Source organism: Balaenoptera borealis, assembly GCF_965194805.1.
Source record: "Balaenoptera borealis genome assembly, chromosome: 7".
Classification (NCBI taxonomy): Eukaryota; Metazoa; Chordata; class Mammalia; order Artiodactyla; family Balaenopteridae; genus Balaenoptera; species Balaenoptera borealis.
The window spans coordinates 51,062,723-51,080,212 of record NC_138864.1 but is presented as its reverse complement, the minus strand read 5'-3'; the positions used below and the strand labels follow the sequence as shown (position 1 = coordinate 51,080,212).

At 34.1% G+C, this 17,490-nt stretch overlaps 1 protein-coding gene and 1 long non-coding RNA gene across 4 annotated transcripts in view; one reads left to right on the top strand and one right to left on the bottom strand.

Moving 5' to 3' along the window:
- The window catches only part of SEMA3D (semaphorin 3D), a 209,716-nt gene extending 204,269 nt beyond the window's left edge, over positions 1–5,447 (top strand). For all 3 annotated transcript variants that reach the window (XM_082398303.1, XM_082398302.1, XM_082398301.1), the window contains one exon: positions 1,085–5,447. In XM_082398303.1, coding sequence (XP_082254429.1) covers positions 1,085–1,510 — 426 coding nt within the window. In that variant the 3' untranslated portion in view covers positions 1,511–5,447. The remainder of the gene's footprint in view (positions 1–1,084) is intronic.
- Positions 1–17,490, bottom strand: part of LOC309631832 — a 552,519-nt gene that overhangs the window by 120,895 nt on the left and 414,134 nt on the right. The window lies entirely within an intron of this gene.

Below are 17,490 nucleotides of genomic sequence, written 5' to 3'. Positions count from 1 at the left end.
TGCCTCCTTGATTTCCATCAACTCTAAGTCTACAATACAGGGGCAGATGTGTAAACTGGGAAATCTTCCAGACTTCTTTGTTGTTGTTCTACTTAATGCTGAGCCGCTCAACAATACTCCACATTAAACAGGGCTCTTGTGTCGGTAAACATGCCTGTAGTTTATTGAAGATAGGTTCTCTATTCACACCAGATTGGAGGCCAGGCAAGCTTAAATGTTTGAATTGTCTTTCAGTACTATTGCTTCAAAGGGCAAAGAGCGTCACATTTCAGTGGAGGTTCTTTTTGTTCATTGAGCTTTCTCACACTTGAAATCACATTACCATGTTATAGTATACTGAGGTATGGCAAATATCTCCACAAATGACATAGTCTAAAGTATCATATAGACGTAAAGTATCAAAATTCAATCCATAGTAAAAAGAGAAATTCAGCTTTAAATGTTGCTAAACTTCTGACTCTATGGTCCTATTCAGTACAGCTCTAACATCCAAAAGGCTGTATCTTCCATGCCTTTCCACTTGACTTTTAACAAGTCACCACTTACAGTTTCCATAAGCTACTCAGATCATTTATTTGGCAATATCTAGCAAACATTAAATTCCTTTTGGAATAATTGCTCTCTTCTACATTACAGGTAGTAGTGTGCACTAAAGCTCTTTTTCTACACAATGACTGTCAGAGTCACATTCTAGCTCTGAAATTCAGAAACAAATTGGTGTTCTTAGTACACCAATTAGTGTCTGAAATCTTTGTAAAGATGGTCAATTGACAGTTTCCAGGTTTACTTCATTAATTTTCACAGCTTTTTATTCCTATCTGTAGACTGGGAGAAAAACTAACTATATTCCAAAGGCTCAGTTAGATGTAATAAGATGCAACCATACATCTTTGGGGGCTGTTACTTTAGTTGAAAGAGAGTTTAGTCACTCTCTTCGACTATGGCTGACAATACTATGCTTAATGACAGAGAGACAGGGATTGTATCTCTTAGGTTCATCTGAGTAAAACTATGTAGCCTCTTTGCATTTGCTCATAGCCCTCTCTGTTTCTCATTTATTGCCTACATTTTTCCAATTCTGCAGTTGAAACCCGATGAAAGGATCATCAAAACAGAATACGGGCTACTGATTCGAAGTCTGCAGAAGAAGGACTCTGGGATGTATTACTGCAAAGCACAGGAGCACACTTTTATCCACACCATAGTGAAGCTGACTTTGAATGTCATTGAGAATGAACAGATGGAAAATACCCAGAGGGCAGAGCACGAAGAGGGGCGGGTCAAGGATCTGTTGGCTGAGTCACGGTTGAGATACAAAGACTATATCCAAATCCTTAGCAGCCCAAACTTCAGCCTCGACCAGTACTGCGAACAGATGTGGCACAGGGAGAAGCGGAGACAGCGAAACAAGGGCGGCCCAAAGTGGAAGCACATGCAGGAAATGAAGAAGAAGCGAAATCGAAGACATCACAGAGACCTAGAAGAGCTTCCTAGAGCTGTGGCTACATAGTTTTCTATTTAATTTAAAGAAAAAATTCTTCACCTGCAAAAATACTGTCTTCTCTTTTATTCATCCTTATATTAACTCATAAGAGCTTTCCATGGAGTTCTGCTAAAGCACAAGAACAGTGATCTGAATAAGACTGTATCTGGTGGATACGGCATTAGTAAGGGCAAACCATTCATCTGAACCAATTTTCCAAGAACTAAACTTATACCTGCAAAGTATCAGAATTATCTCAAAAGAGGGGCTTTACATTTGTAAATGTTTTACACTCTGAGTTTTTGAATTTGTTATGTTACGTAAATAACTGAGCTAAGAAAGCGTCAAATTTGACATTGTAATAAGGTGCTTTATTTCCCTTGCATGGTCTTTAAGCATGGAGTTTACCATGCAGTTGTGCTATATGTTCTTATGAACAGATACATCATTCCACTCTAGAACTGGCTACCTGGTGGTAGGATTGGAGGGAAGACATAAGATACAGCTCACATTATCAACAAGAACTTTCCCAGTGAGCCATTCACTCTTGGTGCATGGTTTAGGAATCTGGAGAGGTGCATTACTCCTTTCAGACTCCAGGGGTTACATTTAGTGTCCTGGAGCGTTGATTTACTGAAGGGCATAAATGTTCCTCCCAGGATTCCTTATGACTTGTCAGGATAACAGGTTCACAGAGAGATGTTGGTGCTCAGTTATGTGTCTTTAGAATATATGCTGAGCTTTACAGGGACAGAATGCTTAATAAATATTTTAATAGGATATGGGAAAGCATTTTAATAAAATAAAGGAAACATCATGATGTATACTGCATCCTAATGGGAAAGCACGCAGCTGGGATTTGTTAAGAGAAAGAAAGAAAGACAGCCATAAATTCTGGCTTTGGGGAAAACTCACATCCCCATAAAAAGGAAGAACAATCACAAATACAGTGCGTGAAATGTACTGTAGCTTTACTCACTGGAATATAAGTAGCTGCCAATTTGTAATCCATCTGTTAAAAAAAAACTCTAGATTATAACAAACTGCTAGCAAAAGTCTGAGGAAAAGTAAATTTTCTAAAGAATCATGGGAAAAATGAATACAAATTTATTTACAACCAATGGGATTTCAGTATGTACTTCCTCTCTTTTTTCTAGAAATGCATCATGCTCTATAAATTATTTCTATTTACTGCCTTTATGCTCTCCCAAATATTGGATTATTAGATTTTATTTGAGTGAATAGGAAAAAGCAATATATACATATATAGAGAGAATTAGGTAGACAACAGTGGTGGGGAGCGGGAATACTATATATTTGTTGAATAACAGAACAAATGCAAAAATTTTGACAACGGAAAGGGTTAAATTAACTCTTTGACATCTTTTCTTCACACAATCTTTTTGCATTTCTGAGATTATATGCTGTAATTCAAGTAGCATTGTTTTAGTAATTTAATAATAAATAAGCCTACTGCATGTAAAGAAAACAAACTCACAACATTAACATAAACATTTTTTCACATTTTGTTAGCACTTTCAAATGTTTCCAATTTGTTCTTTCCTCTGAATATGTATGGTATGTTTCCTGCCTGTTTAAGAAGGACTCACCTTTCCTTCGTATAACACAAAACCCTCAGCCTTCTTCTGTTTTGCCTTTTCACGCCGTTTTTAGTGTGAAATGAAAAATTAGTCACTTCCTCACATGGAAGGCAGCTTTTCAGAAAACTAAATAGCAGACATAGCTCGTTTCTCATGCATTCTATGTGTCTTGAAAATAAAAGCCTGTGAGAACCCTGTGATTATAGGGCAACTTATTACAGAGTTCAGTATCATGTCTGTGACTGGCTTTATGCTCAAAACGTTCTATCTTACATTCATTGTATTTGCATTGCTTACCTACTCAAAGTAGTCACACTGATCTATGAGGTTAAGTCACCTTTTGATATGATACTCAAATATTTGTAGATGTTTTACTGTAAGGAAAACTTAAGGAAGATAGTTTTTTTTTTTTTTTTAAGTGAACCAGAACAAATCACTCTATTAAAAAGTAATTCATAAGAATAGTTGTAGCAAGATCAGACTGCTAACAAGAGTGTTTGTAACTTGATTTGCTGGCTCAAAATGTTCCAGGAACTCATAGTAAGCTCAAAGCATATAAGTAGGAGCATGTTTTTTAAAAGATTTCCAAATATTTGTATATCAGACAGTAATGATCAAATTATGGATGGCTTTGGGAAAATTCCATGAAGCTCAAATGTTAGGATTGACTTGTGAAAATAAATTTGGTTTTCATCAAAATATGAATGTCCAAGCCATTTTTTAATTAATTCTTTCTAATCTTAGTTATTCAGAAAAAATTGGGGGGGACATTTTAATTTACAGCTAATATTCTGGCTGCTTTGGATCTAAAACTATTAATTTATGATAATTAAAATATATTTGAAATATTGTTAGTAAAATAAAAAGTCATATAATAAATAAACCATATGGGCAAAGATTTATGTGTATTTATAAAGACAGAAGACATCTAAGCTACTATGTTTAATTTTTGAATCTTTTAATTGCCTAGAACGCTTAGAAGAACAGTGTGAATATATTAAATCTAGAGATGAGATACAATATATACTTCCTCACCACTGAAAGTTTTTACCAAATTTTCTTTGAAATAATGAAAAATGAAATTATAGTTAATAGTTTCAAATACATTTGCTAAGAAATCAGCTCTTGGTGGAGAGGTCTTAAAATGTCTATGTTTATTCTTGGTTTTATATTTTTTCCCCTGTTTTGAATACATATGGCTCTGACTTGCATATTCTCATCTGCATTTCATTCCAGCTATTTATGCTGCTAAATGGAATCCTGACTGTCTGCATTCATTTACATTCAATGTATTGGGAATTTTAAGAGTTTGTTTAGAAATAGATAGTCTAAATAATTAATTTATATATAAACTGTTTCTTCCCCAAAGAGCTCAAAACAGTACATTCACATTATTGAATAAACATTTTTGAAAACCAACCAAATTATTTAAGAAATGGAAAACTGCCACAGAGAAATTTAGAAATTTGCAAAAGCCACAACAGTAGTGAAAAAATTATAATTCACACAATACCTCATCCATCCGTTGACTAAATAATGCTTATTTACAACATGCTGCCTGCAAAATCGTCTTACTCTTGAATTTCTCCTTTGGTCTATGTTTCGGTTCTTTATATGCTATTAATTTTTGTTTCTGCTGAATTGTGTAGACTCAACTAAAAAATAAGTTTACAGTTGTCGGTGCCTGTTTTTCCACATTACATTGAAAATTAAATTTTCTAGGACAGTTTGGTAGCATCCACATGTCTACGAAATACTAAATTGAACAAGAGCATTAATTAAACACTGATATTTTAAATTTAAATATGATATTTCATATATATCATAAATGAAAGTGGAAATCAAAACTGAAATAGCTTCCCTTTAGAATTTGTCTTGGACAACATGTTGGAACTCATTAGCCTTATTGGGAATGGATAGTTTAGAAAAAAGAGATATTGGAAATGTTTTTATAGAAAGAAATATTTTTTTCTCACAGTAAATGACCACAATATTTAAATAATTTAATTTGCATGTGAGATTAAAAAATGAGATCTAAAATTCCAACATTGTACACATTGACAGTGCAAAGACAGGAACATGCACATGACTTATACCTCTCATTTAAATATTTAGTCCTATAAAGTATTTATGATAAGTTTGATATAGGTGATTTGGGGGTGAAGGGCAAAAATCTGTCAGTTAATTGTGTAATTTAATTCTTAATAATTGTAAGTGGTTAGCAATCTATTTTGAATTTGTAGTTTTGCTATTTTAAAAGAAATGTAGTCTTGTAATCTAAAATAATGGAAAGTTGTTAAATGTATATTTTGGTTGTATTATAATAAAATACAAACATTAGTGTTCTATGGTTATAAACAGAATGTTGGTTTGTGTGCAATTTTGTTTTCAAACCCTAAACATGGTAACCAGATTTTATACATAGAATCGCACTAAATCAAATACCAAGGAAAATATTTCCTGACAATTTTTAGTAGATATAGTTTGCACTGTAAGTATGCAGTAATTTCCCTTATGAAAGAAAAGAATAAGTTTCTCTCCCCAGTTAATACAAGTATTACAGTTAAGCTTTACTGTGATTTAAATTTAGACTTTGGTAGACTGAATTAATATTACTACTCCAAGTAACTACTTTTAAGATTTCCAATTACCATTCTATAAGTGAAATTTAAAAATACTCGTCTATATATTTAGTACTGTATGAGCATAATTTTTTAAAGGCATAAGCTGAGGTTTTTGTTTTTGCTTTATAAAGACCTTTCTTGAATTTCTTTTAGAGAAAATTATATTTCTTGTTAATTTGGTACACACATAAAGGATATTTTATGTTTACAAATAGATATTATGATATCCCCTCCAACCTGGTAATGAAATAAATTGTAGGGATGTTGTATAGAGAAATGTCAAGTTTTCTGAGTGCTCTGACAAGCTTCGAACATGAGAATTTATAGTAGTGCATATACCTAACATTTTTAAAAGAAAAAAATGTATATAGGGCACTCTTAGGTGGATCATGTCCAAGCTGTTACTATAAATAAAATACAACAGAAGATTAATAATTGAAAAAATTCCAGTTGTATTTGTTTGAATATAGAAAGACACGTGAGTGATTCTCAAGACAAAAGAAACAAATTTTAGCATTTGAGAATCAAAAGCATTTATAACCACACAACTTATCTGCTTTAACATGATTTGCTAGTCCAGGAAACTCTTGCCTAGGAAGATGAAGCTGCGAATAACTTTATTGTTTGTTTCAGAAGCTCATATACTTTTCATTTGTGTATATACTGGTACAAACACATCTTGGAGAGGGATTTGGCAATATCCAATGAAGTATAAAATGCACATACTCCAAGAACCAGCTTTTCGCAATTAAGTATATACCCTTGAGAACCCTCTTCACGTGTGCAGTAATAGACATTTTAAAAAACATTTATTGTAAGATTAATTATAATAGAAAAAAGAGAACAATCTATATGTTCTACAAAAGGAGAACGGATAAATTGAAGTATAGTCACTAAATGGATACAGAAGTTTAAATGGGAAAAAACAAGAGCTACATGTATCAACATAGAAAAATCTCAGAAACAATGTTAAAGGAATAGAACCAAGGAGTACAGGAAAGCAAAAGGAATTATACTAGGTATATCAAGTTGAAAGAAGCAAACAATACTGCTTATGGATACATACATTCATATGTAAGCAGTAAACATATAAAAAAATTTCTGGAAAAGTTTAGCACCATATTCAGAATATGTTTTTCTCTAAGAAATAAGAGAATGAGGACACAGGGAGCTATGACTGTTTCAATAATTTTTTTTTTTAATCTAAACTCAATATTATATTTATATTACATATATTTGTAGGAACTAGTATATTTAAGTGTTAATATTTCACAAAGTTGGGCATTGGATTATAATTTAAATATATTACTCTCAACATAATTCTGTGTGCTTAAAATATTTCATAACAAAAAGCAGATGAAAGCTCTAAATTTCAATAAAAGAACAAGTTAGCAGTAAAATCTAAAAAGAGAAAGAAAAAGAGAGGGAAAGAGAGAAAAGAATAACATATAGAAATATTAGATATGCAGCCATCATAACAGATGCAACCTTCCAGTTCCCCTGACTCTTACATTATGGACTTTCTTGGACACCCTGATTATTTTAAAAACGTGACAGCTAGGACCTTGTTTGGCCTCAGGGACCCTGGAATGATGCCTATTTTTCAAAGCAACGCCTTATTGTTATGGAAATGCCTAAGGCATCTAGGATATGGAACTATGTGCTTAACATGCCATAGGGCTCCAAATAGCTGAGTTGACCTTTCTTGGATTGAACAGTGTTCAAGATTGATATTTCAAATAGAGAGTTTCTTCTTTCTGGCTTACATATCAAATTGATAAGCCAACTTATGCTCTTTAGGTAAGCTGAAGAGGGAAGAGAAATATTTATATCTTGCAAAATGTCTTTAAATGATCCCATGAATCATTATTTTCTATTGGAAAGATTTTATATAAATATAATTCACATTTTTCATTTACTGTGGATGTTTTGCTCATGTGTAGAGATGGGTCAAAATTTAGCCCAACATTTTTGCATTTTGCAAATTCTCAATTTTATTGGGTCCTGTTAATGAGGGGCTAGTACATTTAAATACACATTGTATGAGTAGAAGGGGGCATATTCAGAGAGTATTAATTTAAAGTAATAAACTTGGATAAGAAGAAAATGAAACCAACTTACCAGATAGGAAGTTATCATTTAGAGTCAGGAAAGGGGTTGTTTAATGGGCCATATTCCTCTAAGCTTTTAATATATTGAAAAAAATTACTATCAGGTAATTATCTCCAATTATCGAATTGTGTTATAATTGCAGCCCTTTCCTACAGGTCATTTTTACTATTGAAAAACAAATAAAACCTTAAAATCTCCTGTGGTAATTTGTGTTGTTACAGTTAGTCTTTATAGACATTTGGAAGTAGTCTTAGGTTTCAGTACCCACAGGCAAAGTTAAGTGTGAGAATAACCATATCTTACTCAGGTGTGGAAATCATAGAAAGCTGGCCAAGAAGGCAAGGGTCTGATTGTTAGGAACTTTATGATTCAGACTAGATAGAGATTTAATCCTGCAGACAGGGGGAGACATTTTGGTATTTTTAAGCAGAGACATGATATCATGAGATTTTCATCAAATTTGCATTTGAGAAATAAACATAAAGTAAAAAATGACCCCTTAATTTCTATGTTTTGCAACTGGATGGATAACAGTTTAAAAAAAAAAAAACAGGAATTACAGTGGGGAAAAAAGGAGGTTAGGGTGGGAAGATCATAGTTTCTTTGGGATGATTTGAGGAGTTTGGGATGATTTGAGGAGAGTCTGGTAGACGGTTTGACATACGGGTGTGATACGCAGGAGAAATGAAAGCTGGAATTATTTTGTGGTCACTGGTATAAAGGACAGAAGTAACGTAGTAGGGGGTGCAGTGAATACAAGCAAGTTGGGTGGTCACTTTAGCCTAAATTAGTGTGTCTCCTGATGTGGGTTATCATTCATTTCTCTGCACCTCAATGAGATGTCTCTAAGGTACCAAACAACTTAAAAATTTATGAATTTTTCTTATATCTTCCACCAGAAACTAAATTTCTGGAAGACAAAATCTCTATTCTTAATATCTAGTGCAGTCTCTGGCAACTAGAAACCAGTTAAACCTGTGTTGTAAAACGACAAGTTTTCCTCGAAACTGTTATGATTCATTACTTATGGAACTAGTAAGAAAAAATTCCCCCAAATGGAAGCATTTTCTAAAATTCCTACCCCATGTTCTGCTTTTTAAATCAAATTGGTAAATTGATGAAGGTCTATTTTCATTTTGAATGTTCATCTGTTTTAAACAAAACAGTTACAAACTGGTGTTGTTTTTTTTTTTTCCTTTGATTCAGGTGGTCTCAGTGCCGTAATCTACAAGGTTTAAACTGGTAGAAAGAAGGTCCATATCATTTGTAATGGATGGTTTGTTGAAACACAGGGACTTTGAAGAGGTCTTTGAAGAAAACTTTAAACATTTAAATTCATAGCACAGTCAAGAATATAGATTTCTCTAATAGATATTCTTTGGTTAATAATATTTTAAATTATTTTATTTGTGCCATAGCATTTCCCTGTTCAATTTACATTAAAGAGCACATAACTCTTAAATGGCATCTTCTTGGAAAAACATTCTACTAGAGCTTTAAAGTCCAGTGCTAAATGAGAGTAAACCAAAGTTATAACCCTGTTTATCCATTTTCAACCCTGTTTATGTTGTCTCAAAAATGCAGTTGAATTAGGCATATTGGTTACATTTACACATTTTATCAATCAAATAGCAAAAGTTAATTTCTCTCACTGACTTAGAACTATTAAGATGTATTACTTAAGATGCATCATATATTTTAAAAAGGGAAATATTGACATATGAGAGTTTCCATTTTTACTTAAACTCAGGATGATATATGTAACTAGAGCAGAAATCAGCTTTTCAAGGTCCTGCTCCTGAAAAACAAACATTCCTAGCCATTGGCAAAGCTTAGAACTACCTGCTTTCTTTGTTATTATATAACAAACAACAATCCTTTCTTTTGGACACTTAATATTCATTAAAGCTACTCATAAATGCATTTATATAGCAGTGTTTTACATTTCTAGTGAACAAATTTAATTAACAAAAAATGATAATTCTTTTTGAGTATATGGAGAGTTGTCTGAAATATATATGATGCAGATGTATATCTGGGGAATCTCAGTAGGAACTCCACACCAAACACATTTAGAAACTCTCCTTTGTTTTCCACTTTATCTCACCAAGGGAGTGACTAATATGAAGTGGTTTGCTGCATCTCATGAAAAGATGGCAAATTGGATAAGGTTCCATTCATGCTTCTCAATGTCAATATTATGGTGTGAGGGATGATGGGGACCAAAGGGAAATAAAAGTGTGCTCAATTCTTGTATTACTGCTAGGAAATAAAGATTTTGATAAATATAAGGAGTCAGTAACAGTGAATTAATTGGAGTATATGGCTTAAGGACAACCTCCATAAATATTAAAAAAAAAAAAAAAAAAGAACGGGGCTCCATTCCAAGTCAACATAAACAAGTGGGGATTTATAGCTAAGAAACAGAGTTGAGGTCAGTGGATGGAAAATACTAAGACAAAAACATCAGTGGTAAGGAGAGTCTCTGCCTAAACTGACTTGACAGGATTCTTGCTAAAACTGGGTGATGCAGGCCCAACAAAGATGGACACTGAGGTCCAAGATCAAATTAGTTGAGAAGAGGCCTTAAAGAAGCCTAAGGTTTGGTCAAGGAAAGAGTCTTTGTCAGTGTGGCATCCCCAAGCCCAGGACGGGGGCGGTAGTGGAGGAAGCTGGAATACACATGTGTAGCCTGGGGTATTCACATGCATCTGCTTGAGGCCCCTTGAAGTTCAGGAAGCAGAGAGAGTCATGGGCCTGAGGCCTCCCGTTTATACTCTTGCCCCAGCCCTGCAAATATAATGGGCTAGCCTAGATATGGGGATAAAATAAACAAGCAAATAAGCAAAGAAAAAGGATTTGCATGATCCGATGATAACAATGTGTGATGAACTGTGGACTATAATCTACTCAAACCTCTGTCGCTGAGGTTACCAGGGGAGAGAAAGAGTGTTGCATTTGGGCAGACCAACAGGAGAGGACAGTTACTTAACTACTGGTCCATGGAACATCTACCACTTCATGGACAAAAACATCCCACCATGAATGTGACTGCAAGAAGAGGGCTCCCTCCTGTGAAGGTAGCCATAGTCCAGATTTCCTCAGTGGGTACTTAAGATTGCTATGGTCTCATTGGAATATTGCTTTCATTTTAGTTAATCTTTGAGTGAAATATTTTTACCTAGACTTTTCCAAGATACTGGCCACTATCTGAAATATAGGTTCTCGGGGAAAATGTGATTTGAGTTTCAAACCGTGGAACCCAACAAACACAAAAGTTGCTAACACCCACCAATTATTGAATGCATACTAGGTGCCAGCTACTTTACAGACATGGTCCCAATTAATGCTCACAACAACACTTAGACGTAGGGATTATTATCCACGTTTTTCAAAAGAAGAAGCTGAGACTGGCAGAGAATAAAATTGTGACCTGATGTCATTACAGGTATTACAAAGCTGCTAAGTGGAAGAACAAAAATTTATATCCAGTCTGTCTGATCCTAAATTCCAAGGTGTTAACAGTAACGGTGTTGTCTCTCGGCCCATTTCTAAATTGAAAGTGTCTATAATAAGTATTCTCATTACTGCTATATGGAGATTTAATTTTGTTTCTATTTATTAATAGCTAATAATTATAAAAACTAATATTTATGTAATGAAATCTGCATTAAATTCTCTTAACAATCTAATAAAGTAAATACTATTTTAATTTATATTTATTGACAAAAAAACTCAATATTCCAGAGATTAAATACATGTTCCAATGATATTTATTTTATACATACTAATATAGACATAGTTGGTGCCAGTTCTAAGGTCTTTAGAAATACTGATTTGTTTCCCACAACCTCGAGTGAACTAGGACTATTTTCATCTAGATTTTACAGATAAGGAAATTTAAGGCACAGAGAGGTGAAATAACTTGCCCAAGGCCACATGAGGGGCAGAGATAGGGTTTAAAGCTAAAGGGGTTGGGTCTGAATCATTCTGTGTTGCCTTACATCTGCAAATTGATAAAAGCAAGCAAGCAATGACACTCAAGCCCAACCCTTAAACTCTGCTCTATGAACATCTATATTACATTATTAGAGCGAAGAAATTATATGTAGGATAATTTAGGTGACAAAAATTGTATAGTCATACTAATTTTCCATGTTGCAACATAAGACTTCTTATTAACTGAATTTGTTCTTTTTCTTCTGAGATGATGTCCATCCTTCTCATTCTCTGAATTAATATATTCCCATAGATTTGGAAAATGCCATCAAAGAATTAGGAAATGGCACTGAATTAACTGGGTAGTAGTTGAGGCACAGGTTAAAATATATGCTCATAAATTCAGTTAGTAGCATTATAGTTATTTATTCGTACTTGCAAAATTCAAGACTTTTTATAAACATTTAGTTACTTTGTATTTTAACATTACCCTTTCAGCTAAGATCAACTGTGGTTTCTAGGGTGAGTATCAAATAAGGCTCTTTGTTACCTCTGCGAGGGTCTGTTGGTCAAAAGTTACTGCTCTTCTGCTTAGAAGTAGGGTGATAGTGTCTGTAGAACTTAAGTGAATTATGGCTCCATTTTAGGAGGCATATTAGACAGAAAACCTCCTCTGGAAGCTCAGAGGACTTAATTCCATTTTTCCTTTTGGCACAGATTGCTTTTTCTCCAGGGAGCCAAGTTTGTAATCGGGACATATGTCAGGTAATACTATCAGTAGGAGCAAGCTGTGCTTTTCTGCAGAACAGCATTTGTATATATTCTGTGCTAACCAAGGTGCAGGACTGGTTACACCCAAATGATTGCACACAGAAGAGTGGAGTGGATTCCAAAAGAAAGTTGCAGTCAATTACTACAATGGATATTTATAAAAACAATGAGCTAGAGAGAACACCTTGTCCTAAGACTTTGAGTGACTAGGAACAAAATACAGAAAAAAAAAAAAGATAAGGGAGAGGTGATTAATAATGTTCTAAATTGTAAGATTCTGGTGGGTGGAGGCCTGGCGATTTTCCACCAATATTTTATTTTTTATTTCAAATTGTCCCCTGTCAATTTTTTTTTAATTTAAGGAGGGTTTATTATGTGAACACACTGTGAATTAATATGTACTACATAATCATCCAATATTACAGAGAGAGTGAAGCAACACAGGTTTATTAAACTGTATCTTTACTTCCCCCTTGGACCTCATTTTGAACTGGAGATATCCCTAAAGCAATGGGATTAGGCATATTTCATCAGAACAATAATCTCTTCAGAAGCAGAATCTAAGCTCTTCAGATTTGGGGTGTGTGTGTGTGTGTGTGTGTGGAATTTTTGCTCATCATTCTGACTTCTTTTGCTCTGAAGATATGTGAGGTAAGAAATGAATCTGGCCAGGGGATAGAAAGCAAAAAGTGCGTGAAAAAGTCAATGTTTTTCTAAGAGGATCTTAGTATGCTAGGAGGTTAACAGAGGCTTATCTCTTCCCCTTCCTGAAATCATCTCCCATACGATTTCCATAGTCTTTTCTAGCCAAGTAAAACTCTACAATATCCTTCCTGGCTATTTGTCCACAGTTTAGCCAGTCACACATGTTCAACCACATACTTCTTTGACTTAATACACGCCCTTCTTAAGTAGACATAAAGACATGTACTGAGTAGTAGGTGTTAAGTATATGTTTAGTTGCACATTACACCCATTTATATACACATACAACACGCCCACATCTAACAGATGTTATGAGATTCTGATACAACAAGAATTAGAAGAAGTGAAGTGAAGGCTAGTGACCAGAAGAAGGGCATTGGGATAAGATAAAAAAGGAAGATGGAAATGGTGAGACAAATAGTAGTAGAAAATTAACAGGGAATAAAACCTGGATGAGAAGCCAAGTGTAAGGCCTAAAAGAGGCTCATAAGGTGGCCCTCAAGTTCTGAGATTGATTTGGAAGTGATATAAGCATCAGAATCTGGGGGTTTAGATGCAAAATAGGGAGAATTACATGAACTATAGTGGAGTTATAGTGAGCAAAGCCTTCTACTCCAGGGGAAAAAAAAATAATCCTCAGCTGGAAGGATCCCAGGGATGAAAGACAATATGTAAATTAAATGATGGTATTTCTTACATCCAGGGAACAGGGCTGGGGTGATTGTGTTGAAGGCAAGAAGGAAGGAAGGATGGGGCTACAGCCACGTAGATGACGGAGACCCTCATTTCTCCCCTTCATCACTGTTAGATTAAGACTCAGCTTTTCTAGGAAAACCAATTGAAACAACCCTAGAAACTTCCCTACCACAGATTTTTTTTTTTTTTTTTTTCTGCAAAAGAACTTAAGCTGTAATCAAGTTTCTACTCATTTCCAGGTGAAGTTGACAGTCTCCTTGACAGTGTGATATGGAGTTGTTAAGTAAATATATTTTATTTTTTACTTCTCAAAGCAAAGAGACTCCATCAGTTGCAAATTTCTTCAACTTCCCCTTATCTATATTACACCTGTACATATTCTTATCCACTTAAAACTGTATCTTAGAATTTGAAGCTCACCTGTCCACTTATGCTCTTGACCTCATCTACTTCTGTCTTCACCAAGAATTTATTGCATCAATTATTTTTTTCTATTTTCAACATTACTTCTTCCTTGGCTATACTCTCTGGTTACATCTCTTCAACTCTCCTTTCTTTTACAGTCATGGTTCAAGATGATGTTGCTACCATTACTGCATATATTTCCTCTCTTTCCTCATATCCTCAAATCACTGAGTTTTGCTAAGATAACCAGTGATCTAGGAGGTGACAATTCCAACATGCACTTATTATTCTTTTTTCTTATTTGATCTCTCTACCAATTCTGACGCTGATGATTAACAGTGAATTCCTCTTGAATTAATTTCATCTTTGAATTCTATTGCATAAGTCTCTTATTTTTTTAGAGAAGATTTAGGTTTATAGTAAGATTGAAAGGAAGGTATAGAGATTTCGCATATACCTCCTGCCCCCCCACATGCATAGCCTCCCCCGTTATTAACATCACTCACCGGAATGGCACATTTTCCACCAAGGATGAAGCTATTTAATACATCAACACATTATAATCACCCAAAGTCCATAGTGTACCTTAGGGTTTACTCTTGGTGCTGCACATTCTATGAGTTTGGGCAAATATATAATGACATAGATATTACTGTATTATACAGAATATTTTCACTGCCCAAACGTTCTGTGTTCTGCCTATTCTTTTCTCCTCCCCACAACTGGCAACTGTTGACCATTTTATTGGCGTCAGAGTTTTGCTGTTTCCAGAATGTCGTATAGTTGGAATCATACGGTATTTAGCCTTCTCAGACTGGTTTTCTTTCACTTAGTAATATGCATTTAAGGTTCCTCCATGTTTTCTCATGGCTTCATAACTCACTTCTTTTAGTGTTGAATAATATTCCACTGCCTGGATGTATTATTCTCTAGTTTATTTATCCATTCACCTACTGAAGGACATCCTGGTTGCTTCTACATTTTAGCAATCATGAATAAAGCTGCTATAAATATCTGTGTGCAGGTTTTTGTGTGGACCTAAGTTTTAAACTCCTTTGCATGAATACCAAGGAGTGTAATTGCTGGATCATACAGTAAAAGTATGTTTAGTTTTGTAAGAAATTGCCAAACTGTCTTCCAAAGTGTCTGCACCATTTTGTATTCCCACCAGCAATGAATGAGATTTCCTGCTGCTTCACATCTTTAGCAGCATTTGGTGTCTGTGTTCCACATTTTGGCCATTCTAATCAGTGTGTAGTGACCTCATTGTTGGGTTCTTCACAGGGCTGAATAACCAAAGACTGATTCCAGAGAAGAGGAATATGTAAAGGCTAGAGCTAGTTTTATGTTGTACTTAGGTGGGACTTAGGTGGGAACTTGAAGAAAGAAAGATCTTGACAATATAAAAAGGAGAAACATGCTAAAGAGTAACATACATAGGGAAAGATGGAAGAAAGCTTCTGTTTCTTTATACTGAATGTTATCAGGTTTTCTGAGGACCCAGAAATCCATGCTTGTGAATCACAGGCAAGAAAAGTAAATAGGTTTCTTTTATGTACAGCTAACTATTCACTAGAATTTGATAATTTTTTTCTAGAATAAGTGTTTGTGATACTAAAATCAAAAATTCTTTTTTTTTTGTAATAAATAGTCATGAATGCATTCCTTGTGAAAGCACTATAACAATGCAATTGCACTAGATGGTTAAATTAATCCAAATTTTATCTTGGTTTAAAAATAATAATTCTTACTAATGGCAATAATCAGATTTTTCTGGTATATTTTACTTTCTGAGTTATCTCCAGTTTGGTAAAATTATACTTATGATTCAATGTACCACATAGTTTAAAAGACCTCAGAGGAAAGTTCCAAAAGACCTCTGCATAAAAACTCTATTATTTTTTCCCCTGACTCAATCTTTAACAGTTACAATTCCACCTACTTTTGTTTACTGAGCTAAGTGCTCCCATAATAGTTTTACCACCAATACTTTTCTCCAAGATAATAATATATTTTGTATATTATTGAAATGTTTAACTTGATTAATAGCATAACTGCTTATTTACAAAAGGGGCTTCAATCAATGCTTTATTCTGACTATGCAGTAGATATATAAACATTGGATTCAGATTAAATTTGCAATTGCAGCAATGAAGAGAAACATTATAGGCTAACTTGAGCTATGTGACTATATTTTGCTGACTGTAGTCAAAGATTTAAACAAAATCATCCAACTTATATTGATTCCTATCACTCTGTATCATTTGGTTTATACTAAAAGTATATGTATTTGGCAAGAGAGTCAAATACAAACAAAGAATAAAACACAGCAGCTTTGGCAGTTTTGGATTATTTACTTGATTAGAAGTTCATTAGACAATGAAACAACTCTTTAATGTATTCTAAAATAGCAAAGATACAATATAATTTTATACAGATAAGTGTGTTCAACAATGATTATCCAGTGTTGATATGCATACACCTTTGAAGTGTGTGATGTAGTTGGGAAATGAGTCTGGAAATCATGATCCTGGGTGCTATCCTGGGAATTGACACTAATAGATGAACTCTGCCAGGTTTCTTTCATAAAAATGAGAAAGCTTGGATAAATGTGAGCTTTCCAAACAGTGCTTTTTGAAATATTCTTCCAGAAAATATTAACTGGTATGAAACTGAAAGAGGGTGATTGATCACGTAAGTTTGGGAAATACTGTATTTTATATCCTGTCTTCAAAATTCACAGTGTATATTTATAAATGAGACTCTAAATAAAGGCTGCAATTTAACTTTCACGGGGACATGTGTTTAACGAGGTTAGTTGAAAATGGAACACATTTTTTATGCTATTTTTAGACCCATTTATAAGCCAGATGACTTCCACAGTTTTTCTCAGTTTTCAAAGTCCATGATTATATTTCTGAAAGCATTTAAATAACATGCCAGTTAAAAAGAAATCAGTCTTTATCAATGGTATCCAAATCTGTGAGCAATGACAGAAATAAAAATGATTTTAAGGTATATTGCTTTTATCAGGCACTGATGGATGCAGAAATTGCAGACTCCCTATTTTACTTGTAAACCATGTTTTTCTGAGTACATTACCAAAACGCCTACATTCCTGTACTATGCAGCCACTGGGATCAAGGATCAGTGA